At 50.0% G+C, this 27,899-nt stretch overlaps 1 protein-coding gene across 1 annotated transcript; it reads left to right on the top strand.

Moving 5' to 3' along the window:
• The first annotated feature begins 141 nt into the window (after window positions 1-141).
• COG7 (component of oligomeric golgi complex 7) lies at window positions 142-26,243 on the top strand. The gene is made up of 18 exons (XM_079952769.1): window positions 142-272; window positions 1,317-1,528; window positions 5,869-6,017; window positions 7,052-7,168; window positions 7,961-8,129; window positions 9,322-9,404; window positions 11,124-11,246; window positions 14,069-14,267; window positions 15,628-15,755; window positions 16,952-17,106; window positions 17,920-18,036; window positions 19,223-19,288; window positions 19,517-19,700; window positions 21,561-21,698; window positions 21,934-22,017; window positions 23,159-23,273; window positions 25,237-25,380; window positions 25,865-26,243. The coding sequence occupies exons 2-18, from the start codon at window positions 1,363-1,365 to the stop codon at window positions 26,029-26,031; spliced, it is 2,304 nt and encodes a 767-aa protein (XP_079808895.1). The 5' UTR covers window positions 142-272; window positions 1,317-1,362; the 3' UTR covers window positions 26,032-26,243.
• The last annotated feature ends 1,656 nt before the right edge of the window (window positions 26,244-27,899 follow it).

Below are 27,899 nucleotides of genomic sequence, written 5' to 3'. Positions count from 1 at the left end.
TCATTGCCTGCCCCTTACGGAGCAGAAGCGTCTCCGCCCCGGCGCCAGACAAGCCTGCGCGCAGCGTGTAGGCGGGGTCTCTCTCAGCGGAGCCACGACAGCAGGAGCGGAGCCAATCCACGGGATGGAAGGGCGGGGCCCGGCGTGAAGCCGGCGGGGGCGGAGCTTCAGCCAACCCAGGCCCGTTGTCAAGATGGCGGCCCACTGGGCTGAAGAGTGACGGAGATAGACGGGGCTGTGCGCGTGCGCGCAGGTGGGCTCCGGGCGGGCAGGTGAGACAGTGAACCCGCCATGGACAGGGGCAGTCTATCTCTCAGGGCCAAGCCCTAGAGGCAGAGCACTGGGGCGGGCGAGGGGGGAGGGAAGGAAATTTGTGCTGAACGCCTCTTATTTCCTGATGAGGAAGTCGGGGTGAGGGGCACATAGGGGCGCGGGGAGGGGCAGAGGCAGCACCCTTTATCTCCTTCAAGAGTAAGTCACTTTTTTTCTCCCTTCGCTCTCACTGACACCCACCCCTTTCTCTCTGTATAGATAAGTGTGGATTAGGGAATATTCTCTCTGCATAAATGTAATACTATATTTAAGGACGGCAGTGGCATGGTCTTGCCCTCTCCTCCTCATCTCACATCTTTATTTCATTGCATTTCTATCCTACCTTTTTCTCCAAGGAGCTCAAGGTGGCCTACCTCATTCTGCCCCCACAACAACCCTGTGACGTAGGCTAGGCTCAGAGGCAGTCAATAGCCCAAGATCGCCGAGTGGGGATGCAAACCCTGGTTTCCCAAGTCCTAGCCTAAGTCTCTAATCAGTATGGCATACTACTGTATTTCATTTGTATCCTGACCCTTCCTCCAAGAAGTTTGACAGCAGCATACATGTTTTTCTTCCCCCTTTTCTGCTTACAACAACCCTGTGGGCCAGGCTAGGCTGAGAGGTAGCCTTTAGCCTGAGGTCATCCAGTGAGCTTCACAGCCCAACTAGTTATAGTCCAACACTCTAACCACTGCACCAAGCTCTCCCTCTGTCTCCCTGTGTCCTTCCAATCCACTCTGACTGCTAGCTGACAGAGAGGCTACTCTTGCCAGAACTCTGAATTGATTACTTATTCACACCTGTGACCTGTGAAAGTCAGCCAACCTCCTAGTCTACCCTGACTGGCAGCATCTGCTCTCCAGGGCTTCTGGCAGGAGGCTTTTATCAGCGCTTCCTGGAGATGCCACTAGTGGGGATTGAAACTGCATGTCAGGCAGGTGCTCTGCCACTGAGCTGCTGCAACCCTGTCCTTGTTCACATCTGTCCGTCTTGTACCCTTCCAGGCACTGCTAATTCGCTCCCACGCAAGGGGAGAGAGTGGAAGACAGCATGGATTTCTCCAAGTTCCTGGCTGATGATTTTGAGGTGAAGGCCTGGGTGAACGGGGTCTTCCGAGCAGTCCAACAGGAGGCCCCGGGCAAACTGGATGCCCATGCAAACACGGTGGTGATGAAATTGCAGCTCTTTATCCAAGAGGTCAACAATGCTGTGGAAGGTAATAGCAACTTAAGGAGGCGTAACTTAGGGTTCCAGGGCAGGAACTTAGTAGCTAAACTTAGTAGCTAAACATTAGTTTCTGCAAGCCAGCTGTGAAGTCCAATCTCACCTTGACAGCACAGTAATATTGTATGAATTTGTCAGCATGGATATCGACTGATTAAATTATGCAACAGACTTTACATAGGTTGACTTAAAAGAAAACCTTTAATCTGAAATTTGTTCTATAAGTTTTTCACCTTTTCAAAATGTAAAGACTGTCCCATTCCAGTGCAGTTGTTTAAACAAGTTAGTTAAAATAATAAAACACTTTTACATTGCCGTTTCTGGTGCAGCCACAAAGTGTGGAAGCTGGCCAGTGAGATGCTTATTTTAAGAAATTTTATTGCAAAAGAATGTAGGGAAAATGGCTAGTTTCTTTAGCAGTTCTGTGGCACCTCAATAAAGAGTAAATTTTTTGGTGACACAAGCTTTCATAGGCTGGTCTGCTTCTCAAATGTGTTTTCCCCCCAACTTGGATCACTAGATATCTCTGTCTTTGGGATTTGGAAATCTACATTAGGGTTTTCTTCAATGAAAGGACCAAATTTTTGGCATGTAAACTCCTCTTTGGTGATTTATGTCCTGTATAATACGTGATCTAATCAAACCATTACAAACATACAGTGGTACCTCGGGTTACATACGCTTCAGGTTACATATGCTTCAGGTTACAGACTCCGCTAACCCAGAAATAGTGCTTCAGGTTAAGAATTTTGCTTCAGGATGAGAACAGAAATCGTGCTCCGGTGGCGCAGCAGCAGCAGGAGGCCCCATTAGCTAAAGTGGTGCTTCAGGTTAAGAACAGTTTCAGGTTAAGTACGGACCTTCGGAACGAATTAAGTACTTAACCGAGGTACCACTGTACTACTTTGCTCTTGTGAGAAAACCCAAAATTCATGTTAGAGTTTTAACACTTCTGTGGGAATAAAACAATGGCTTAAATGTCCCTATTTAAAATGGGGGGAGAGGGTAGATGGGAGAAAGATCTGCTGTATTCTAACTATAGACCCCCACCTAGCTTACAATTGTTCCCAACCACACTCTGCTGCTTAGCCTGAAATCCTATAAGTAAGCTCCACTGAACTCAGAGCTTGCTTTTGATTAAATGTGCATGAGTTCAACACATTGAGCATTTCTTCCACAAAGGATTTCCTGAAATGCAGCCTTTAGCTTTAATTTGAAATAACAAACTATCTTGCAAAGATGTTTTACCATTTAAATTGCTGGTCAGAAGTAGAAAGCTTATCTTTTTTTTATAATAATTTTTATTGTTATACATTTTATAAATTTCCATCCAATTCTTCGTTCAATCCCGCATACAACAAATCATAGTTATTTTTTGACTTCCTTCAACGTCTCTGACAATCATCCGTAGTTATACCTTTAATACACATTCCCTTCTTTCGTATTGCCATTTTTCCTCCTTACTCCTATTATTTCTCATAAACAATACTTATTTTCTTTTTTTACAGTGCTTCTTTAAATCCCACTAGCGTTGTATTCACACCACATATATTTTTCAGATAATCCACAAATTTCCCCCAGTCTTCGATGAACTTTTGATCTTTAGTATATCTGATTTTCCCAGTTAATTTATCCAGTTCTGCATAGTCTGTCATTTTTAGTCTCCATTCTTCTATTGTCGGTATTTCCTCTTGTTTCCACTTCTGGGCCAACAGGATTCTGGCTGCCGTTACCTTTCTTCTGATGTCCTTTCCTACCATACCTAAAAGAAAAGCTTCGGGTTTTTTCACAAAAGTATATCTTAACATTTTTTTCAACTCATTATATATCATTTCCCAAAAACTTTTCACTTTCTTACATTCCCACCACTGATGAAAGAATGTCCCTTCCTTGTCTTTACACTTCCAACATTTGTTATCAACCTTATACATCTTTGCTAACTTTACAGGTGTCATATACCATCTATAAAACATTTTCATCACATTCTCCTTCAGTGTAATACATGCTGTAAATTTTAAATGCTCTTTCCACAGTTTTTCCCAATCTTCAAATTGAATATTGTACCCAAAATCCTTTGCCCACTGTATCATTACCGATTTAACCTCTTCATCTTTCGTATTCCATTCCAGCAATATCTTATACATTTTTGACAGAATTTTATACTCATTATTTATAATGTCCTTTTGGAAATTTGATTCTTTTTCCACATAACCCTTTTCCTTCAGATCTTTTTTAAATATTTCATTTACTTGGTAGTGGTGCAACCAATCATAAACTAAATCTTTAACTTGTTCATATGGCTTCAATTTCCATTTTCCTCCCTCATTAGCTATCAGTTCCCCATAGGTGGCCCATTTGTTTCTCATGTTAGTCTTCTTCACACTTATTACCTCTAACGGGGACAGCCAGTGTGGAACTTTTGGTTCCAGTATATTTTTGTATCTCTCCCAAACCTCTATTAATGGACCCCTGAAGATGTGGTTTCCAAATCCTTTATGAACCCTCTTTTTGTCACACCAAAGGTACGCGTGCCACCCAAATCTGTTATCAAATCCTTCAAGATCTAATAATTCATTATTTTCTAACTTTATCCATTCTTTTAACCAACATAGACAGGCTGCTTCATAATACAGTCTCATATCTGGCAGGGCGAAGCCTCCTCTTTCTTTTACATCCGTCAGTAATTTAAATTTTATTCTAGGCTTCTTCCCCTGCCAGATATACCTTGAAATCACTTTTTGCCATTCTTTGAAAATTCCTATACCCTTTAGTATGGGTATGGTCTGAAATAAGAATAACATCTTTGGTAGCACCGTCATTTTTATCGTAGAAATTCTTCCCCAAAATGATAATTTCATTCTGGCCCACACCTCCAGATCCTTCTTTATTCCCTTCCAAACCGGGATATAATTATTTTGGTATAAATCAATATTCTTGGCTGTTACCCAAATTCCCAAATATTTAACCTTTTCACCACCTCTATCTCTGTTCGTTGTTGCATTAATTCAATCATATTTTGATCCATATTTTTTACAATCATTTTTGTCTTTCTTTTGTTCAATCTGAATCCTGCCACCGTACCAAATTTGTCCATCTCATCCAATACCTCCTCTATACTTTCTGTTGGTTCTTCCATAGTCAGTACCAAATCGTCGGCAAAGGCTTTAACTTTATACTCATTTTGACCTACTGTTACCCCCTTTATTTGCTTGTTTTGTCTAATTGCATTTAAAAAGACTTCCAGAACCGTTATAAATAACAAGTAGTAGAAAGCTTATCAAAGGAAAGGAGAGAGGCGTTCCATCTTCCTTTTTTATCCTTTTACATGCTCTTTTATTTCTATTTCCCTGATTCCATAATTAACTTGGCAAGTGGATTTACTGGAGCCTGGTTTTGTGACTGTTGACCCCTATTGCAATACTCAAAGGTAGCAATTTTTCAATTTTCTGTGTGTTTTTAGATGAGGTGGAAAACTGATGAAAATAGGAGAGAAAAAAGCTGAGGGATTCTTTGAAGCTTCACACTGCAGAAGAAGAAAGCAGCTTGGTTGACTTTAAAGTTTAAAAATGCAAAGTCTTTTTGTTGGAGAGTAGAATGAGCTGAGTCTTTGAGAAGTTTTTCCTGTGACATCCTGCATAGCAGCCACAGTAGAAGCAGATGTTGTGACTCACAAATAATGAGCCAGCCAACCCATCCTGGTGCCTTCTAGCTTTTGGAGGCTAAAGTTCTCATCGGCCCAGTCCAGCACAGCTGTTCACCTATCAGCCCTCCAACATCACACAGCTGTGCTAACTAATGGGAGTTACAGTGCAAAACAGCTTGAGAACCGTAGGTTAGGGAAAATTGGTCTGCAATGTGACATAGTGCGCTTCTTTAAGTGACTTGGTGAGAGTGCAGAAGCCTTCCCAATGGAAAGACACAATGTGTTCTAACTGGTTGTGCTGAAGATGCTGACTATAACAGCAGTGGGTGAGAGAAGTGTGGCGTGCCAGTTTAGCTGGAAGAGACATGTTATTCCAGAAAGCTGATGAACAGGTCAGAAGTGAGGCTGCAAGGTTGTTCTGGATGCTCAGAAATGGGGGATCTGAGAAGTCAGAATTTAAAGTTGCTGTTCATATCCTTGTATTTCTAGCCTTCAGTGCTGTGTTGAATTGCAATGTCCCCATCCCTGCTTTCCCCACTTGGTGATTCCTCTTCTCTCCCCAATACCCCGTCATCTGGGGATATAATTCCTCTTTTTTTGCCCTGCTTCTGGACTCTCAATAAGGAATCTCTTCTCCTTTTTTACACCAAGCCACTGAATCATTGATGGTTGCCTTTACCTTTCTGCAGAGACAAGCCACCAGGCGCTCCAGAGCATGCCCAGAGTTCTCCGGGAGATGGAGGCCTTGAAGCAGGAGGCAACCTTCCTGAAGGAGCAAATGGTCCTGGTGAGGGAAGATATTAAGAAGCTGGAGCAGGATACAGCCCAGTCAATGCAGGTACTTGATCCTCTGGCATGGCCAGGTGGGCTGTCCTTTTCCTGGAGTAGCTGCAGGCTGGCTGCAAGAGGCACAAGCGTGGAAGGGGTCAGCCCGGCGTGGGGAACTGGCAGCCCTCCGGCTATTGTTGCTCTTTGACTCCCATCATCAGCCCTGACCATTGGCTAATCTGGTTGGGGCTGGTGGGAGCTGGAGTCCAAGAACATCAGGAGGGCCACAGATGTTTCCCCACCTCGACTCTGCTCATGGCAGTTGCTGGTTCTGGCTGCCACGTTGGTATGTACAGTACAGTATAGCAAAGCACTGAAAAGATGAGAAGAGCAGAGGAGCCTCCCTGAAGGGGGCCCATCTAGTCCAGCATTCTGTCTTTGCAGTGGCCAACCAGATGCCCCAAAGGGAAGCAGCTCACATGCACGACATTAATGCAACAGAATTCTCCCTGTGTGCTGTTTGCAGCAGCTGACATTCGGAAGCATTACTGTCTCCAACAGTGGAAGTAAAATCAAAGCCATTGTGGCTAGTAGCCACTGATAGCCTTTTGCTCCTCAGTGAATTTGTTAACCCCTTTTAAAAGCCCTCAAGCTGCCTCGGGTTCAGTGGCAGCCATGCCTCTGAGGAGCAGACACTGCGAGACTCTTTGCCTCTAGTGCCCTGCTTGAGAGCTTCTTAAGAATGTCCGGCTGTCTCACTCTGGGGAACAGGATGCTGAACTATACAGGTTGCTTCCCACCCCCTTGTCTTTCCCGGTGGGGCTCTCCTTACATTCTTTAATGGTAGATGGAACATCCCCGCCAAAAAAATCCCAGAGTTGTGCTTTGTTATGGAGCCAAATTTCTCTGTTTCTAGTTGGATATGTTTTCAACATTCATTAGTTATTTAGAAACAGCCCAAGAGAAATGGCTAACTCACAGGTAGTGCCTTTATCATTAAAATGAAAAACACAAAAACCAACCAACTGTCACTTGCAAAATTAAGATGCGACACAAGGCAGGTTTCGCTGTCATCTTTTGCGGCTCTTTCTGCCTCTTTTCCAGGTTTTGGTCAAACTGGATCATGTGAAATCCAGGATGCAGCTGGCCGCCGACTCTCTCCAGGAGGCAGACAAGTGGAGCACCCTCAGTGCTGACATCGAGGAGACGTTTAAAACACAGGTATGTGTATATTCTCACATGGCTGCAAAGTGCATCTCACCTCTAGATGTCAGCCTTTGCCAACCTCTTGCAGTACAGATGTTTTGGACTACAGTTCCCATCAGCCCCAGGTGTGGCTGGATCAGGCTAATGGCCCATCTAGTCCAGCATCCTTTTCTCACAGTGGCCAGCCAGATGCCTGTGTGAACCCAGCAGTCAGGATTTGAGCACAAGAACCCTCTCCCCTCCTGTGGCTTCCAGCATCTGGTATTGCGGCCTCAGACCAGAGGCAAAGAAGAGCCATTGGGGTTGATAGCCTTCAACCAGGCCCTGGTCAGCTAGAAAGCAAAAGAGATCTTTGAGTTGCTGCCTGGGGAACAGGTTTTTTTTGTTGTTTTTTTAAAAGCCAATGAAGGAGACTGCTGGGCGTTTGTCTGGGTTGTCTCTGCAGCCTGTGCACTTTTTCTGCTTCTCTGCTACTGACTTGTGTAAGATGCTGACATGGCAGAAGAATCTCATGGTTTGTTGAGTTTGGAACTCTGCTCCAATTCTGTTGCTGCTGCTGGCTGGTTATCCTCTTTGGCTTCTTCTCAAGCTGGAACTGTGCAAGGTTATTTCTTTTTAATGGACACCATCTATTTTTCGGATTCCACCTCCCCCCCTGCCCTGAGCAAAATGAGCTGTTGAGGTTGTCCTTCACTTCATATGAAAGGGGAACAGAAGTGTGCCTTGCGGGTGTGGGTGGGATGTGCAAAACATGTGCTCGCTGGGCAATTCCAATGACCAAATGGTGGTGTTCTTTTCTGGGTCCAGGACGTGTCTGTGATTTCAGCCAAGCTGACCAGCATGCAAAGCAGCCTGGCAGTCCTGGTGGACACACCAGACTATTCGGAAAAGTGTGTGCATCTGGAAGCGCTCAAAAACCGGCTGGAGGCCCTGGCCAGCCCCCAGATCGTGGCTGCCTTCAATGCTCAGTCTGTTGGTGAGTCTGTGGCCTTTGGTCCTATTATTCATTTATATAACCCCTTTCCTCCAAGGAGCTCAAAGTGGCTGTCCCCATCCTCATGTAATCCCTACAACAACCCTGTGAAGTAGGATAGGCTGAGAGGCAATGATCAGCCCAAGATCACCCAGTGAAATTCATGGGGATTCGAACCCTGATCTCCCAGGTCCTAGTCTGATACTACCAGGGTGGTCCAACTAGGCCTTCTTCCCAAAGCCTAGTTAGTGCTTTCCCCAGCTTTGGGAAGGAGGTGGAAGGGCTCCAGGACCCTGCCAGAACCTTGCACCTTCTGAAAATCCGGCACCTTGCTTAGCTGGCTTTGGGAAGGCAATGGGAGGGCTGGGTGGGAGGTGTCAGATTTTGACCTCGTTCCCCCATCGGATGTGACAAGGCAGTGTGGGGCCCCGGGGATTCTGTGTCAAAGTACTCTTGGAGCCCACTTGATATGAAAAGATGGACCATCCTACACTGCTGTGCCACATGTTATGCTGTCCTCTGGCCAAGGAGTAGAGATGCTCCTTGTGCCACAAAGCTGCCCCAGGAATTGTGTAGCAGGTGGTTTGTTAGTGGGTCGTGACGGTTGTTCAGGTTTGATCTTTTAAATTGTTTCTTTCCTGGGAGAAATCCTTTAGACTCAAGTTCTTAAAGAACGGTAGTAATCCACTGCGGATCCTTGGCAAACTCTCCAATCACAACTGGATCATTTGGAGCTCTTTTAGGGAGCCACCAGGAGGGGGCACCCTTGTACTGAACATGAGGCTTTGCCTGGCCCTGTGAGAGAGAGGTTGAGCTTCTTTCCCTCCTGATCCAGCACAGCATTTCCTGCTTTTATGTTTGGCCCAGAGGTTACCTGTCCACTTGCCCATCCCCAATATACAAACCCACACATGTGCGGGAGGGAGGGGAGTGGGGCTGGGTTGTCTACGGACAGCATTTGTGAAGCAATGATCTGCTCTAATTTGCACCTACAAGTTTTGGGGGGACTTTAGGAAATGAAAAGGGTTGCTGCTGCTGCTGCTGCCGCCAACAACTTGGACTTTAAAAGAGGATTAGGCAAAGAATTCTGTGCTTCCCGCTTGATCTGAGCTCTGCCTGGGCAAGAGGCTGACCTCTCTGTCTTTCCACCTGCCACCCAAAACTGGCTGACCGAAGCTCTTTTGCCTTTTATTAGATCAGGCCCGCCTTTTCGTCAAAGTCTTCACTGAAATCGACCGGATGCCACAGCTGCTGGCTTACTACTACAAGTGCCACAAGGTACTCCCTTGCTCCCACTGAAACACACAAGTTGCTGTGGATTGAACCCCAACTGCCTTCCTCTGGGTGGAATGAGGAAGACAGATCCCTCCTTTTGCTCTTGCAGACCTGAGCACCGTCTGCCCTGTTGCTTGGCCAGCTTTGGGGAGATGGCAGATCACAAAATGGGGTGGTGACGGTGGTGACAGGGGGTGCTTTTCTTGTCCACTTATGGCATTTTGGTTGCTGAGGGTTGTATCCAGCTAAGATCTGCTCAGAGTAGACACCCTGAGGTTAATGCACCCTAATTTCTGTGGGTCTGCTCTGACTAATGTCTTGTACAGCGTCATGGCACCTTGCTAATTCACATGGCATCCACCACAAGCCCTGTTGGATTGGACCCTCATAGGTCAGATCTGCTGGTTCCCTGCTCTGCTACTGCCCATGACACACAAAATCCTGTTTCCTTGTGGCAAGGGAAAATCAGAATGGTGCCAGCCCCTGTCGCAATCCTGGCTTGCCCAAATTCCCGTCGCCTCTTTGCACCTCTTTTTTCCAGGTGCTCTTTCCTGCCCTTCTGTTTTTAGTGCTAAAACTGCACAAGCAACAGTTTGGAGAAACACCAGGGGGCAGGCAAGGGTGGCACTCATATACCCTCTTCTCCCCCTCCCCCCAGTCTGTCTCCCCCCCCCCCCCCGCTTGTGTGCCTTCCAAGAGCCTTTCCTGCCCCTTCCTTTGTGACGCCAGATTCCCATCGCCACTGGGTGAGAGTTATGCAACTCTCTTGGCAGTGGGAAGGCGTACATTCTGGGTGGCAGGGTGGCAAATAATCCTCTTTCTGGGCTGCCCTTCCCTGGGACACAGCCAGTTCACCAGCCGGGCTGGGGCTGGACTGAGTAGTGTTGGTTTCATCCCTGGTTCCCAGTAACATACCAGTTTTAATTAAATTGACAAGGGAGCCAGGGCCTCTTCTGACATCGTTTTGTGCTTGGGTGTGTGTGATTTGCCCAGAGTAGCAGCTGGCTCCAGGAATGCTCCCTGGTCCAAGTGTTTTGGGGGCCACGTGTGTAATGCTAGCCTCAAGTTTCTTTATTTGAATGGTGGTCCGTGCAGCAGTTGCTGTTTTATTGGATTTCCACTTAAGCATCCTCAGGCTGGTGTGTGGCCCTGTCTCATTTGGTCTACACAACAGCCCTGTTAAGCAGCTTAGACCCAAGGCCACCCTGTAAATTGAGCCGGGGCTTGAACTCTGATCCATGTCTGGCATCCTGCTGCCTACAGCTCATCAGATGGAAGGATGAGCTTCATTCACTTTGTGTTTATTACATTTCAATCCAGCCTTTCGTCCAAGGAGCTCAAGGGGGCACGCATACTTCTCCTCCCCATTTAATCCCCACACCAACCCTGTGAGGTAGGGCATGCTGAGAAGCAGTGACCAGATCAAGATTACTCAGTGAGCTTCACGGCTGGGTAGGGATTCAAACCCTGGTCTCCCAGTCCTGACACTCTTAACCATAACATCTGTTTTGCTCAAAGGCAATCTTGAAGTCAGTCCGCTGTTCTTGGGGTGCAGGTTATAGAATCATAAAAAGCTGCTCTCTTGTTCTCCATGTCATTCTGGAAGAACAAAACCCAATTATTGAATCCATATGGTGCCACTTTTTACACATCACCAAGCAGAGGCGCCATAGAAGCAATCTCTTGTGCAAATGCAACCCTGACGTGTATCCTCACCCTCAGGTGCAGCTGGTGGCCGTGTGGCAGGATCTGTGCCAGTCTCCTCTCCCCTTGGACCGGCAGTTAACGGAGCTCTACGATGGTCTTCTGGGGACGTGGCACTCTCAGCTGCAGTGGGCCACGCAGGTATGGCCATGGGGCTGGCTGGCTGAGGAGGGGCTGGGCCAGGCAGGGAGGTGGAAGAGTTGGCCACAAACCAGGGTGGTAGGGGTTGGGGGTAGGTCTGGTCTTGGAGTGCAGCTGCTTCTGAAGCTGCTCTATCTCCTCCATCTCTTTGAAATGTAGCCGAGTCGCTCAGCTGAGCAGTTGCATAATGCGCACTTCGTTTATGGCCTGGCATATCCCCTCCAGGGTTTTCCCAACCAGCTCGTGTAGCTTGGCTGGATTTTAGTTCGAAGGAGAGTTCCCTTGCATTTTTTTTAGCATTTTCATCTTGATAACGAAGGAGGCCTTGAATACAAATGGGCTGTTGCAGCCATCGGTTTCGAGCCCGGTTCTACAAAAAGATTCCGCTGGTGTTTTTCCTGTGTTTCTGTAATTGCATTGGGCAGGTCTGGGATTTGGGCGTGTGAAGTGGATGCTGGTATCCTGGTGGCATCCTCTGTGTGTATGTTCGCTCAGATATATATTTTTAAAATGCAGGTTTCTGACGCTCGTGGCTGCGGAGCCTTGCAATGCTAAAAGGAGTCTCTGAGGAAGGCTCCTCAGTAGGGGATTCTGACTGGCGTTTCGCCACAGCTCCTCATCCTTCTCTATGACAAACAGGACCAGATGAATTACAGAGTGTGGGCAGTTCTGCATATGTCTAAAATTGAGTGGGGGCAGGAGAGGTGGCACTAATTTATTTATGGTATTTATATCCCTTCTTTTTATGCCAAGGAGCTCAAAGTGCTGTACATAGATCTCCCTCACCCCATTTTATCCTCACAACAACCCTGTGAGGTAGGCTAGACTGAGAGGCAGTGACTGGCCCAAGTTTGCCCAGTGAGCTTCATGGCCAAGTGGTGGGATTTTAACCCTGGTCTCCTAGGCCCCAGTCCGACACTCTTAACCACTGCACCACACTGGCTCTCATTTGTATTTAAGTGCTGCTAGCACTTAATTGTAGCTTTCTGCTTCCCTGGGAGCTAAAGCAGGCTGAGAAGCAGAGTATAAATTAGGGAGAATAGGAGGCTGCAGTGACGTCTCATCATGCTTCAGATTATTCCTCTGGAGCCCCCGTACCTCCATATTTCTCACAGGTTGCACACATTGGTTTCCATGTGATGCTTTGTTTAAACCATAGCTTTTTTTAACAAACCATGAGCTCTGTTCCACTTTGATTGGTGGAACTGGCCCTGTTACAGGTGCCACATCATACCTGTTCCTCATTTGTAAGAACTCAATCTTTTAGTATGGCTGCACCTACAACTTTGGAACGCCTTGCCTAGTGACATCAGGCAGGAGCTTTCACTGCAATATTTTTGGTGCTTGCTGAAAACGTTCTTGGGTGTTTTAGAAAGTTCATCTGCTTTTAGTCTACTGTTATTTTCGCTTTTTATCTTAATTTTTATCTTAATTGACAATTTAATCGTTTTATCCTTTTCGTAAACCACTTTGAGATTATTATTATTTTTTTAACAATCACCCGGCATATACATTTTACGAAATAAATACATAAATGGCTGAATGAATAAATGCAGGACTAGATATGGGCCATTGGCCTGGTCCAGCCACTGGGCTATTCTTATCTCTGGGGAGAATAAATGCCCGTACTGTGGGAGGCTTGTGCCTGTAGCAACAAGGCAGGTGCAGTCCCTGAAGGGAATCGTTTGCAGCAGCAGCAGCACCTGTAGCATAATACCAAGGGTCCTTGCGATATCTTGGAGGCTCAGCTAGTTTATTGTGGCTGGAGTTTCAGAAGGCTGCTGCCAACTTCATCAGATTAGGTCACTGGAGCTGACCTATCACCCATGAAGGAGAAAGCTGATGTATATCTCTTGTACGTTGGAGGCCTCTTTATAGCACGGAGCCCAGAGGGAGTTCTCAACCCACCCCTCTCTGGGCTGTGATAATCATGGGCTGTGTCAGCACCATACACCTGAAGCACAATTTGACTACTTGAAACAGCTGTAGCTTCCCCAAAGAACTCTGGGAGCTGTAGTTTGGTAAGGTAGCTGAGAGTTGTTAGGAGGCCCCTTTCCCCCTCCCGGAGCTACAGTTCCCAGTGTGGTTAATGGTCGACCCCTCTTCCCAGGGAACTCTGGGAATTGTAGCTCTGGGAGAGAGAAAGAGAAAAACTTGTGTGTGTGTGTGTTTGTGAGAGAGCGAGAGCGAGAAGATGCTGCTATGGATCCCAAGTCGCTTCTGAACTGGCCGGATGTGCAAATATGTAGGATAATATTTCATCCCTTTGGCTGTGGAAAGTGTTGTGCTTGTGTGCTCCACATGGAGTGCAGGAATCTATAAAATGATTGTCCAGAGAGAGGCTGTTGGTTGGGGAACTGCATGTGTCTCACAGCTGCCATCAGCACCCTCCCTCCCATCTTTTTAACAGCGCCTGGTGAGTCTGCCAGCCTTTCAGACCAGCTCTGGGTCGGCATGTCCTTGTAGTTGACGGACCCTTCAGGGTGGGTTTCCTTTTCTAGCTTTTTGAAACAGGCAAGTTTTCACCCACATGGGTCAGCCTGCAGGATGCCTCCAGCCATAGGGGGTGTCATTCAAGGCTTTGCAGGTTCAGGTGCCAGCTTCAACCCCCAATGGCATTTCCTGGTAGAACTCTGAAAGAGAGGCCCCTGCCTGAAATCCTGGCGAGCTGCTGCTGCTGCTGCTGCCAGTCTGTGCAGACAACACTGAGCTCAATGGACCACTGGTCTGACTGTCTTAAGGAAGCTTCCAGTGTTCATTTACAGACAGGTCCACCGACTGCAGCCTCCAGTCTCATCCCCTGCTTCCCCTTCCTCCTGCAGGTTTTCAAGAACCCCCACCAAGTTGTGGTTGTCTTGCTGATCCAGGTGCTCAGCGCCCTGGTCCCCTCCATCCCCGTCTGCCTCAGCACTGCCATGGAGCGTGCTGGCCCTGAAAGCAGGCTTAGCCGCCTCCTGGGGCTGTACGATGCCACGGTCTACTTTGCTCGCGGCCTGGAGGTCGCCATGTTGCCCGTCTTGAGTAAGTGCCCTCTTGAGCCATGCCTGCTTGCGTGTTGTCCCGATCCATCTCTGTGCAAGTCCTCTAAGTACATTGCTTTTTTTCTCTCCCTTTTTATTTTGTTGTTTAAAATTTTTAATATTAAAGGAAGAATTCAAATTATAAAGAAGTAAAGTGATACAGAGTGGAAAAGTGGAAAGTTTTTCTTTCTTTCTTATAACATCTTTGTTCTCGTCTCCCCTTCCTTTTTTTCCTTTCTGTGCACGGGATATATTTATATATATTCTTATCAGAATGCAATTTGTTAGCATTGCATTGATGCCATTTATCGGTTACATAACATTTGTACCAAACTTTGTTTAACTAACTTGAGCGGTGTTGACACAGTTCTTAAAGTGTTTGCTGAAGCCGAACAGTTCTGATACTACCTTGAGTAAATACATCTTTGCACTTGTTGCTTTCGACAAACTCTCGTAGCATCCCAGCACCCTCCTGGAACAGGCGGCTGCTTTGTTCCCACCCAGCCGCATGGTGGGAGGGGGGGAGGCAGCCTTTCAACCTCCTCTTGAGCTGCTGGCCTGGGTTCACGTGCTCTTGGGTCTGGGGTGGGGAACCTCCTTCAGCCCAAGGTACTCAGTCTGTCCTGGCCAATCTTCTGGGAGCCACATGCCGACAGTGGGCACGCCAGGCCTTTCTCCCTCTCAGACTTAGATGCTGCATCTGCATCATCCCAGCTCTGGCTGGCTGGCAGCAGCAGCCTGTCCTGGTGTCTGTGAGGAACTCACTGAAGACTTCTAGTCAAGGAAGGCTGAAAACACAGCGCCAAGAGCACGTGGATGCCTTTTATTTCCCTCTCACCCCGGGGCACCCTTCCCAAGCTGGGTGTTCAGTTTGTTTGATTTGCAGCATTTTAGGGCCCCACAAGGCAGCTGACATCACGTCACCATCATAAAATAAAATGTGTGCAGTGAAAAATGCAGTTTCCTTCTGTACCAGGACAGTGTCCTTCTGCCTGTCCTGCTTGCGTAGGCCTTTTCAGTAGAGGGAAAAATTGGGGTACACTGGACTGTGCCAGGAAGGTGCCAAAGCACCCGAACCCACCCCTCCCCAGGACAAAGGAGTCGATGAAGACTGGGGGGAAGAGTGGGGAGCTTCAGCAAGGCATGCGGTGGGAGCCAGTGTAGGACCCAGAAAGAGCTGGGGGATGGAGGGAGGGAGGGGGCCTCTTTTGGGGTCTAACGGGGGGAGGGGGCAGGGAGTGCGTGAAAATGCCTATAGTGGATTAAAGGGTGGGGTTTTTTAGGACCTGTCCTGGGACTTTTGTGGTGGGAGGAAAAGCATTGGGGACAAGTGCTGTGATGCTCTTTCTTTGAGCTTTTAGGGGAATGCAACTTGGTGAAGGTGACAGAGCTGGTGGAAGCTGTCTATGGTCCTTACAAGCTCTTCCAGTTGCAGTATGGAGCCCTGGAGGAAGAGAACCTCCTCATCCAGTTGAGCGCTGTCCCCTTGGTAAGGGAGCCCTGCCTGCCTGCCTGTCTGCCTGCCTGCCTGTTGACCCCAAGGGACCCTCCAGGAGCATTGAGCTCCCAGCCCCAGCAACCAACATGGCCAGGAGGCAGGGATGATGGCTGGCGGTCCAGCATCCTGTGGAGGGCACCACATTGGCTGACCCTCCTGTCTGTGAGGAGTGTGTGTGTGTATCCCACTTTCCTAACAACAACAAAAAGTGCAGTTCCAAGAGTCATTGAAACTGATGGGTGGGAATTGCAGCCCACAATGCCAGGAGGGGAAGGCTGGTTTGACCAGCTGAATGCACAGATGCCCCCTCATAAGGGAGGTGCCATCTAAGCCCACCCTGTGATGTACAAAGTGAACATTGGAAGATTCGGGACGGAAAAAGTGTCCTTCTTCAGGCAGTGCATAGTTAAACTATGGAACTCTCTCCTACAAGTGCCACCAACTTGGATGGCTCTGAAAGAGGATTCACGGAGGACAAGAAGACTATTGATGGCTCCTAGCCATGATGGCTGTGCTCTGCCACCACAGTTGGAGGCAGCAATGCTTCTGAATACCAGTTGCTGGAAGCCACAGAAGGAGAGAGGGCTCTTGTACTCAAGTTCTGCTTTTTGGTTTCCATAGGCGTCTGGTTGGCCACTCTGAAAACAGGATGCTGGACCAAATGAGCCATAGGTCTGATCCTGCAGGTTCTTCTTAGGTTCTGAAGCAGGAGCCCCTCTGAGCCCCCTCATTACTCCAGTCCAGGAAGGCTTTTGAAGAAGCTCACCCACCATTCCTGTAGGCCAGGGCTTCTGAGTCACCCCTTGCACTGATGGCTGAAGCTTCTGGCTGTTTTTGCTCCCTGAACTTTTCCTCGGGGGTATTTGCACCGCTGAGGCGCTCTGCTGCCTTTGGAGGGTGTTTATCTTGTGAAAACACCTGCCAAGCTACTTAGGTCCAGTCCTACCTATCCTGCCAGGTGAGTGATGGCAGAGATGAACCTTTTCCCCTCCAGCTCTTTTTAAATGCTGAGGGCTTTTTCATTTTTGATGGATGCGTTGAGGAATGATGGAGGCTTCTGGGTCCGAATGGAAACATTTGCTTTCATTTCCTGTCTCTTCAGTACCAGGTGGGATGGTGTTCCTTCTTGAGGGGGGTGTACCCCCCTCTCTGTCTCTTGGTATGACTTATGTCCTGTGGTTGTGCAGGAGCACGGGGAGGTCATCGACTGCGTGCAGGAGCTCAGCCACTCCGTGAACAAGCTCTTCAGGTTGGCCTTGGAGGCTGTGGACAATTGCCTCAAGCTGACGGACGGCTTGGGGGTAGGAGGCCTCCTCAAGGCCCTGCGATCCCTTTTCAGCAAGTGAGTCCCAGGGAGCTGGCTAGCGAGTCAGCTGTTATTTCCTCCCTCCCTCCCTCCCTCCCTCCCTCCCTCCCTCCCTCCCTCCCTCCCTCCCTCCCTTCCTTTGATGGATGTTTGAAGCTTTCCCTGCCATTGGCAAAGGCAGCTGGATTTTGTCATTCTCTGGAAGTGAGTGCCAGTCCACCCATGCATCCCCAAATGTGGTTGTGAGCAAAGGATTCAGATTCCCCAAAACCACAGGCTTGCTGGGGGTTTGATTGTTCAAATCCCCTCCCAACATAGTTCCTGGCTGCTTCCTGTGACAAGGAGAATAACAGATGCCTCCACAACAGTGGGTTGTATTCCAGCACTGCTCATGCTTAAGAGTAGACCCATTGAACTTGATAGACGTGACTAACTGAGCTCCACTCAGGGCAGAACTTAGCTGGATGCAATCCAATGTGTCTGTGTTGTTCTGCTCACACTGGGCAATATATGAAAGCCACAGAGTTTTGCTTTTTGGAGGGGTGGGGGAGTTTTAGCACAGAGAAGATGCAAGCCTGGTTATTTGGGTTGGGGGATGTAGCTTCTTGCTGCCCTGACTACCCTGCTTTCCCTCTCTTGTGATGGCTGCCCTGCCTGGAGGGCTGGTGCTCAGCTCTCACCCTGTGTGGTGGTGATGTAGATTTCTTAGTTGTCTTCTCAAAGCAACGTATATGCAAGGATTAAAAACACATGAAGAATTAGAAACGTACCAGTAATGTGACCCTGCCATCAAAGATCATAAACTGGCATGGTATTCAGTGCATCTTGAACTTCTGGGTCTTTCTGCAGATACACCTCTGACTTCAGCAACGCCCTCCAGTCAATCAGGAAGAAGTGCCAGTTGGAGGACATCCCTTCCGATTCGCTCTTCCAAGAAGACTGGACCGCTTTCCAGAACGCAATCCGGTGAGAGTGGGGTAGCAGTTCATCAAGGGTGCTGGAAATTGTAGCTCTGGTATGGGTAAACTACAGTTCCTAGGATTCTTGCAGGGCAGGGGGAGAACATATTTTAAATGTATGGTGTACCTGTAGCTGTGGTTTCACGCAAGCTGGGAGCAGATTTAAACATAACACTGAGCCCCCCCTCCTCTGCAGTACCAACCCACTAAGCCCGGCTCCCCCCTAATAACCTGAATGGTTCAGACCACCCCAGCACATGCCACATGGAGAGAGCCAGGTGCATTGCAAAAGGCATTTGTGCAGTGGTGGAGGAGGGGTGTGTGGGCAGCCCTGGGTGTCATCACTGAGGGGGAGGCAAAATGACAAAAAATGAGTTTTAAAAAATAATAAAAATAATAAATTGGGCTCATGAAACTTTTTAGTTTAGTCAACAACGTAACGAAATGCTGCTGGCACTGGGCACCACACCGCAGGGGCCAGCACTTACCTCAGGGCCTGCAGTGTGCCCAAGCCATGAGGCTCTCCTGGACGCCTGCAGGCTCCGCACTGCCTGAAACGGCACATGGGGCTTGTGCCTGCCCACTGCCTCTCCCTCGGCCCCCTGGGGAGGCAGCAAAGAGGCTCCACGCAGCACACCTCGTCCCCGGTTGCAGGACACACATGCCGCACGAGGCACCAAAGCGGCTAGTTACACTGCTGCATTTGTGGAGCTGAAGGCTACAGGTTGCTCAAGGTTGTGAGCCAAGGCAGATGTTGCTGAGAAACAGAACTTAATAAAAAATCCATCCACTGATTCTTGGGGGCAACTCTACTCCCCCCCCTCCAACAAGCTGCTTCTAGTTGTGTACAGACAAATGACAGCCACCAAACTGAAATGGTTTTTAAAAGATTAGTGGGAGATACAGATATAAACAGCTGCTGCCGGCCACAATGGCTAGGTTCTCTCTCTGCTCTTGGATACAGCATGAGAAGGAAACGGTGTGTTCCCTCTTTTGGCCACTTTGAGAACAGGATACAGTTGGGCCATGCAGGGTCTTCTGATGTTTGCATGATGGGAATCGCCTGGCCCACCTGGCCCAGCATCCTGTTCTTACCAACCAGATGCTCTGACAATGTCTGCTCTCTCCTGCCATTGGGCCTGGGGGCGGCTTACGAATGCTGTGATGTCACAGGTGCTTTTCCTCTGCCCCAGGATTATCGCCACCTGTGGGGAGCTCTTGCGCCAGTGTGGAGACTTTGAGCAGCAGCTGGCAAACAGGTGATGTCTTCTGTGCAAAGTTTGGGTGGGCTTCAGGGGGAGCAGGGTGCCAGTCACCTTGTGACAGCTGTCGGTTGTCTGTCATGCAACACATTCTGTGCAGGATGTAAGATCTGGAGGTCTGGGTGGACCTTGACCTGTTGGGGGTGGTGGTGTTTGAATTGGGGAGGGGGAAGGATCTTTCCCCATGGAGGGGCTTCAGCTCCATTTCCCTCCTGCCGTTTGCAGGATCCTGTCCGCCGCAGGGAAGTACCTCTCGGACTCCTACAGCCCCTGCAGCCTGAGCGGCCTCCAAGACCCCAGCACAGAGAAGCAGAGCCCCCTCAAGAACCCCTGGCAGGAGCACAACTACCTGCAGCAAGAGAGCCCTGCCGAGTATGCTGCCCTGCTGGAGACCCTCTACACGCTCAAGGTGGGGCTTCCAGCTGGCTGCTGGCGGAGCTCTGTACTTAGGGGGCAGACTGGGCTCCCCCTCGCTCTGAGCTGTCCCCCACACTAGGGGGGATGGGGAGATGCAGAGAGAGAATGTGTCGTCTGGAACCAGGGGGTGCGCGCACACCATACATTGAAAGTGCATTTGAAGCACATTCCCCCCCCCCCCAAAAAAAAAGAATCCTGGGAACTGTAGCTTTTCAGGGCGCTTTTTTAGGGAACCATACTTCTGTGAGTTAGACTGTGGAACTCGCTGCCACAGGAGGCAGCAATGGCAGTGACCCAGGCGGCTTTAAAAGAGGATGGGACACATTCATGGAGGAGAGGGCTATCGATGGCTACTGGCCACGATGGCTTGGCTCTGCCTCCACAGTTGGAGGCAGCAATGCTTCTGAATACCAGTTGCTGAAGATCACAGGAGGAGTGTGTGTGTGCTCTTGTGTTTGGGTGCTACTTCCCACAGCCATCTGGCTGGCCGCTATGAGAACAGGAGGCTGGGCTAGCCGGGTCATTGACCTGACCTAGCAGGGCTCTTCTTATGTGAGGAGCAAGCCACAGCTCCCAAGGGTTCTGTTTTTGGAAGGGGAGGATGTGCTTTAAATACATGGTGTGCCTGCATTCCTGAACCCTTGAGGCTTCCTTTCCTGCCGGTGCTTTCCCAGGCTGCCCTTGGTCTCTGCCTATTCCCAACTTGTCCCAGGGGAGGGGACACAAGCAGCTCTGGTTACAGCTCCTTCCCTGCAGCAGCCTGTTTGCTTTTCCGGGGGCCTCTTTGCGGCGCTCCTGCCCCCTTGCTTATTTTCTCACGGGGGTTTGGGATCTCTTGCCGCTCAGGGCACGCCCCTGCTGAGGTCACTCGCCCTGCCACGTGCCTGCTGGGTGTCGAGAGCCCCGTGCGCTCTGCTTTCCGGGACTGCCATGCCCTGGTTGGCCCCAGTTGACCTCTCTTTTGCTGTTCCGTTGCTTCTTTGGAAAGGGCAGGGCACTCTTCCCGCGGGGATGTGGAGAGGAGCCAGGATGGTTGCATGAACTGATGACGGATGGTGGTGAGGGAGGGAGGGAGCATCAGGTGGCCCCAAAAAGGGCCCTTCTCAGTGCAGCTGCAAAAGAGGCTGCCTTAGGCCACACAGTGTGGGGCCTTTTGAGCAAGTCACACCTGGCCAAGCATCTCCTGCTTGGCTCCCAGCAGCTCTCCATGGTGTCAGGGAGGAGGGGAGGGGTGGGTCCCTGTGATGGGACAGAGTGAGGCAGCCGCCTCAAGCGGCAGATGTGGAGGTGTGGTTAGCATCCAGGCGCCATGCCACCTTCCCAGTACCACCCATGCTAGCCAGCTGCCCTCTCATATTGGAGTCCTTTCTCTCATATTGCAGTCCAATTTAACTGCCAGTCCAATTGGCTTCTGTATGTGCCTTGGGGGAGGGTGCCATCTTGTCCTTTGCCCAAACAAGCCCCCTCCACCCCTCCCTGCAAGCTTGAGAACAAGAATCCTTCTGAAGAGGCTTCATTGTACGATGGGCTCCAGAGCTCAGGCTCCATAGGCAAAGCAGATGCTCAGTCTTGGCTCAAGGTAGGACCACTGTAGCTCAGTGGCTAAAGGACCTGCCTTCCTTGTAGAAGGACCCTGATCCCGGGCATCTCCAGGTTGGGGTTGTGTTTTTTTTTGGGGGGGGGTGACTTTCCTGAAACCCCAGAGAGCTGCTGTGTTGACAGTACTCAGCTAGATGGACCAGTGGTCCCTGGTCCTCAGGGTGCATGAGACTCACAAAAAAAATTGGTGGTGTTGGTAGGGTGGAGTCTGTCCTGTGTCCTCCAGCCTTGACTCCCTGACTCCCCACCCTAGGAGAAAGGGACCAGCCACAACCTGCTGTCAGCCTCGCGCTCTGCCCTCATGCGCCTCAACCAGCAGGCCCACCAGCTGGCCTTCGACTCCGTCTTCCTTCGCATCAAGCAGCAGCTCTTGTTGGTTTCCAAGATGGAGGTGAGCAGCACCTTGCGAGGGAAACTCCAATGGGTGCCTCTAGGTTTAGGGTGGGTGGGGATGCCTGCGATGAGGAGGGGGTGGGGTGGGGGTGGGGCAATCTTTCCAAGAATGTTGCTGCATCTCGGGGAAAACCTCCCTGCTCAGTGGGCTCCCTCTCCAGCCATCATGCTGGTGCTGTTCTTGGTGCCTGCGTGGCTTCAGCTGCCTTTTTCTCTGCTTTGCTGCCCGCCAGAGCTGGAGCACCAGTGGCACTGGGGAGATGCTGACAGATGAGCTCCCCAACTTCAGCCTCACACCCCTGGAATACATCAGCAACGTAAGATCATTTGTGTGTGTGTGTGTGTGCATGGGAGACAGACAGGCAGGCAGGACAACACAAGACCTGCCCTAATGCTGGTTGTGTCACCTCGGAAAGAATACTGTAGAATTGGAGAAGGCTCAGGGAAAGCACAACCAAAATGATCAAGGGGATGATGGGGCCATTCCCCCATGAAGAAAGACTGCAGCGTCTGGGGCATTTAGCCTGGAGAAAAGGCGAGTAAGAGGCAACGGGGTGGAAGTTTATAAAATGATGTATGGCATAGAGAAAAGCTTTTCTTCCTCCTCACACTAGAGATTTATGGATATCTAGTGAATGTTGGAAGATTCAGGACAGACAAAAGAAAGTCCTTTTTCACACAGCATATAGTTGAACTATGGAACTCCCTCCCACAGGAGGCAGTGATGGCCACCAACTTTAAAAGAGGATTAGACGAATTCATGCAGAAGGAGAAAGCTATTGATGGCTGCTAGACACAATGGCTGAGCTCTGTCTCCACAGCCAGAGGCAGCAGTGCTTCTGAAAACCACTTCCTGGAAACCACAGAAGCAGAGAGAGTGCTCTTGTGCTTGAATCCGGCATTTGGGTTTTCCACAAGCATCTGTTTGGCCCAGGAGGCTAGACTAGATGGGCCATTGGCCTGATCCAGCAGCTCATCTTCTGTTCTTACTACATTTAGCATCAGAGGCAAGAGGCCTCTGTGTAACCCATTGCTGGGAGTTGCGGGCATGCAGCGTGCTGCTGTTGCACTTGAGTTCTGCTTGTAGGCTTCTTCCTGTTGGGGTGTCTGGTTGCCCACGGTGGGAGCAGGAGGCTGTACTGGATGCCCGCTCCCCCCCCCCCCCCCCCCGGCCTGATTCAGAAATACTTTTTTAAAAACCAACTACAGCTGTTGTTAAATATGTATCGTGCTTTATAGTTGTATCTGAAATGTGCAGATAATTACTTAGTCTTCGGTTCTTAGACTTGCATTTTGCAGGTGTTTTTGTGTGTACTTTATGGATATTATGGTATGTATGTACCCTGTGTTGTTTGTTATGCTGTTATGTTGTAAACCAGCCTTTTTGACAAAGAGCGGTATGTAAACTTCTTAAATAAATGACTGTGTGACAATGGAGCGCCCTCTGTTTCTTCCTAGATTGGCCAGTACATCATGTCTCTGCCTCTCCACCTGGAACCGTTTGTGACCCAGGAAGACTCAGCTCTGGAGCTGGCATTGCATGCTGGGAAGCTGCCCTTTCCTCCAGAGCAAGGTGGGGAAAGGCGAAGTTTTGAAAGGGAGCTGCTCTTGGGATTTCCCTCTGCTGCCTGTGCTGCTCTTTCCTTTGCTTGAATGGTCCAGGATTACCTCTCCACGAATCCTGTTGTCGACTGTTGTCTGGCCAGGCAGGGATAGATTCATAGAACTGGATTCTTGAAAGGGAAGCCCAAGGCCACCCAGGCCAGCCCCCTGCAAGACAGGAACTGCAGCTCAAGAATCCCTGACAGGTGGCCACCCAACCTTTGTTAAAAAACCTCCAACAAAGGAGATCCTGCCACTGAGGTCATCCGTTTCTCTGTTACAAGTTCTTCCTAATGTTTAGTAGGAATATCCTTCTTTCCCATTTGAAGCCATGGGAGAAAACAAGCTGGCTCCATCTTCCCTCAGATATTCCCTTCGGATATTTGAAGGTGGCTGTCCCATCACCTCTCAGTTCTCTTCTCCAGGCTTATTCTAGTAGGGAGCTGGACAGCTGTGCCTGGAGCTGGGCCATCCTACATCACTCCCTCACCCTGGCCAGGATCAGGATTTGCCTTCCTTTGGGAGATATCCTTGCCTCGAGGGTCCCCTCTTCACCCCTCACTTCTTCTTGAGCATTGGGTGCTGGGATGATGAGAAGGGAGTGGGGCACCCAACGCACGGCTCAGCCCAGGAGTCTCTGCCGGGGAAACATTAGCAGAGCATGACTAATCTTGCCTTTGTTACCCATGGGTTGGGAAGGGGGGCGGTGTTGGCCGTGGCCCAGGTCACCATGTTCTAATTCCCTCTTGGCGCTCAGCCCCTTGTACAAAGGCAGCTGTCTGTGTGTCTCAGGGCATGCAGTCGCCATAGCCCAGATCTGTCTGGGAGGACTGTGATCTGGCTTATTGGTGTGAAGGGTTGGAAGCATTCCCTGAGATGTTCCCTGAAGACAAATGGGCTGCTGGTGCCCCAGGATCTTCCCTTTTGGGGAAGGCTGTAGTAACTCAGTGGCAGAACATCAGATTTGCATGCAAAACCGCCCTGGTTCCAGAGAATGTCCCCTGCCTGATACCCCGGTGAGCCATTGCTGCCAATCAGTGTCGACAATACTGAGCTAGATGGGCCAATTTTCTGACTCAGTGTAAGGCAGTCTGCCCTGGCACTAGACTTCTGGTTATAATTTAGGCTGCTGTTTGGATTCCAAAATCCTGTCCAGGTCCTTCTGGATGCCAAGCATTGCCTTTGTGGACTCTGTCTGTAACTTGTTCTTAGTGATTTGTCTCCCTCCCTCCCTCCCTCCCGCTGGAGGTTTTCTCCAGAGCCATACTCTGCTGCTAACCTTTGGAAAGAGCGAGAGATGAAAGAAGGGTTGGGCAAAAGTTAAAAACCTGCAGGTTGCTTGTGGTATGGGGTGTGTGGATTGAAAGCTGGCAGCCTGCTCGGTGGTGCCCCAGCAGGCCAGGAGTGGGTTTCTCTCCTCCTCTACCTCTTCCTTACATTGCCTTCAGCTGAGCAAATGCTGGAACTGAGGAACCATCATGCTGTTGGTCTTTCTAGATCAGGCCATCTGCATGAGCAGCAGTTATCCAGGGTTTCCTTCGGAGAGGGGACATTCTTAGCCCCACTTGGAGATGCCATTGGGGTTGGGACCTGGGACTTTATTTGTGCAAAGCATGGGTGCTCTTCCCCTGAGCTATGACCCCTTCCCCTCACAGGACCAGCTGGGGAGCCCTAGTCCGAGGTGGCCCTGATGCAAATCTTCCTGGGCAGGATAGTGCAGGGGCGGCGGAACTGGTGCTGGGGACAGCTGGTGTCCTCCTTAGAGACTAGGGCTGCCACTCTCCTTCAGGCCATAGAACACTTCACTCACCATGAACACCTCCCTTGTTCTCTTAGAATGGCAATGGCGCCCACCTGAGAGGTGCTGGAACTCAGTTCTGGTGACTTCCAATTGACATGCTTCTTTCTCTCTCCCCCCACCCTTTTGCCCCCAGGTGATGACCTCCCTGAGTTGGACAACATGGCCGACTACTGGCTGGGCTCCCTCGCCAGAGCCACGATGCAGACGTACTGTGAGGTCATTCTCCAGATCCCCGAGCTCACCCCACACTCCACCAAGCAGCTGGCCACGGACATCGGTAAGGGCGGTTGCCTCTCCGCAGAAGGGAGCTGGTGCTTTGTCTCTGGCTAGGATCCAGGAGGTTGTCCTCACAACCTCCATTTCATTATTTACATCCCATCCCATTCTTCCAAGGTGGGATACATGGTTATCTTAGGTCAGGCTGAGAGACACTGACCGGCCCAAAGTCACCCAGTCAGTTTCATGGCTGAGCAGGGATTTGAACCCTGGCCTTCCAGTTCCTAGCTCAACACTCTAACCACTATACAACACTGCCTGTCAGTGAAGATCCCCTGGGAATCTCCACCAGGACAAGGATTTGGGCGCCACCTTGTTGGGACTCATCCCTTCCTCTGGGTGCAGCTGTCAGCTGCTTTGGACAAATCAGGGCTTTGAATCAGGCTGATGTCTAGTCCTGACAGATCTCACGCCTGGCTGTCAGGGTTGGGGAGGGGGCTGCCCGGCCTCTTTCTTTTCCCTCTGACCGGCATTTGGCCTTGCAGATTACCTGGCCAACGTGATGGATGCTTTGGGCCTCCAGCCTTCCAAGGCTCTGCAGAACATGGTGGCTCTCCTGAAGACCAAGCCTGAGGACTACAAGCAGACAGCCAAAAGCTTTCCCCGTCGCTTGGCCACCAGCATCGCAGCCATGAGGGGCCTGGACTACTAAACTCCTTGATTGCTCCTAGCACAAAGTTCAGAATTCTAGACTGGCACTTGGATGCGGAAACATCCGAGGTGCGTGGAGACTCAGAACTCCTTGCAGCAGGACGGACGGACTCCTTCCCAGGTGGAGGAACGCTGTCGAAGCACAGAAGAGATGTGGGCACTTGCGAGGGAGAGGGTTTATCTGTAAGTCGCTCAATAAATTTCTTAAAAGAGGCAGCTGTTCCCCAAGGAGGCTTCTTCGGAGATTGGGGAGACCTTGAACATATGCAAACAGTGCTGTCACCTGTATTTGGGGTGGAGGAACCCACCACCATGCTGATCAGATCTGGGCTCTGATCAGATTTTTGGGCTCTGGGGAGGGGCTTCTCATGAGCCAGCTCTCTCCCTCCATTTCTGGGTATGAATTCAACCATTTAATTATTTCCTGGTGCCACGTGTATACGTGGTCGTGCACAAGTGTGTGTATGTGGGGTGATGTCTGTACCTGGAAGCTCCAGAACAGGCAGAAATGAGTTGGAGGAATGGGGAGTTCCAACAAACATTTCCTCAGGTGGAATCCAAATACTGCAGCAAATCTGACAATCAGTGACGTAGCATGAGTTGCCAGTACCCGGGACCGCGTGGTGGGGTTGGAGAGAAACGGACGGAGTACGCATGCACATTCAAGTGTCTTAACGGCTTCCGCATCACCCATGAGATCACAGCCATAGAAATAAGATGAGTTGTTCCATTATCTGGAGAGGTCACTTCCTGGTTCGCAAGGAGAAGCTGTTTTCAGTGGATCCCAGCAATGGAAGTGCGCAGCTGTATTGAGGCAGCACTGGGTGTTGAAATTTTGTGCCCCTAACAATTTTGCTCCGGGGGCAACTGCCCCTGTGGCTCCCCCATGCTATGCCATTGCTGGCAGCCAGCCAAAGGTGTGCTGGGCTGGCTAGGGGTAAGGCCGAGAGGTGTGGCAGACCATAAATGGGGCTGGATTAAAATTGGGCAAGGGAGCAACTGGCATCAGACTGCCCCCTCTAATCCCTTCAAGCAGTGCCTGCTCCATAATCGCATTTCTTAATACCCAGGCATGGCTGGGGCACTGCTCCTGTCTTGTGCTGCAGAAGGGACAGGCCTGCTAATCTGTGCCGGCTCTGGCATGATGGGGCACGATACCTGCCAGGCATCAAGCACCTCTTGTTCAAGGGTGTCCTCATGCAGCAGGTAGAGGCTCCTCCTGAAGGGACCTGTCTGTGGTGCGCCTGCTAGGCCAGGGAACCAGTTCTGTGGGTTGCTGTAATGAGATTAACGCTGCCTGCCTTGTGAGAGGCCCAGGCTCCTTTCTTGGAATTTGGATGCGATGCTCTTGTTCCTTCCTGGGAAAATCCAGTCACCGGTTCTAAAAAGCCCTAATTTGTTCTTGCCTCAACTGAACATAGGACAGCCAGGATGGCTGAGAACATCAGGAGAGTCTGGCTTCAGCTAGATCAGATAAAAAAGAGGGCCTGCCGTAGTCCTGTTTCTGCCAGATGCCCCAATGGGAAGAAGCCACCAAGCTGGACCTGAGCGCAACAGGGACTCTCTGTCGTAGCCCCATCGAAGTCTCGTTGCCGAGCAAGCAAGGGCTAGGAGTCTATGAGGAACACTTGCCAGAGAGCAGAATACACATATGAAGTCAGACAGTTCAAAGGTCAGGGAATCCAGACGATCACAGAGCCCAAGGGTCAAGATGGAGAGCAGGAAGTAGCAAGGCAGGGCCAGGAACCATAGGCATTGTTTCTGAACCTGACTGCTGCTGAGAGCTCTGTTTAAGAAGCCCAGAGCCAGCTGGTTCTCATTGGTGCCTTCTGCTCTGTGACCCTGAAGGCTGATCAGGTGCAGGTGGAG

The sequence above is a fragment of the Podarcis cretensis genome (genome assembly GCF_951804945.1).
Source record: "Podarcis cretensis genome assembly, chromosome: 14".
Lineage (NCBI taxonomy): Eukaryota > Metazoa > Chordata > Lepidosauria > Squamata > Lacertidae > Podarcis > Podarcis cretensis.
The sequence above is the reverse complement of the archived record's forward strand: the minus strand, read 5'-3'. Positions and strand labels throughout refer to the sequence as shown.

Excerpts from the sequence above, each read along its gene's own strand:
- COG7 (XM_079952769.1), top strand. The coding sequence starts at position 1,363 with ATGGATTTCTCCAAGTTCCTGGCTGATGATTTTGAGGTGAAGGCCTGG. Across the intron at positions 19,701-21,560 it reads AGACCCTCTACACGCTCAAG|GAGAAAGGGACCAGCCACAA; the intron begins GTGGGGCTTCCA and ends TCCCCACCCTAG. Across the intron at positions 25,381-25,864 it reads GCAGCTGGCCACGGACATCG|ATTACCTGGCCAACGTGATG; the intron begins GTAAGGGCGGTT and ends TTGGCCTTGCAG.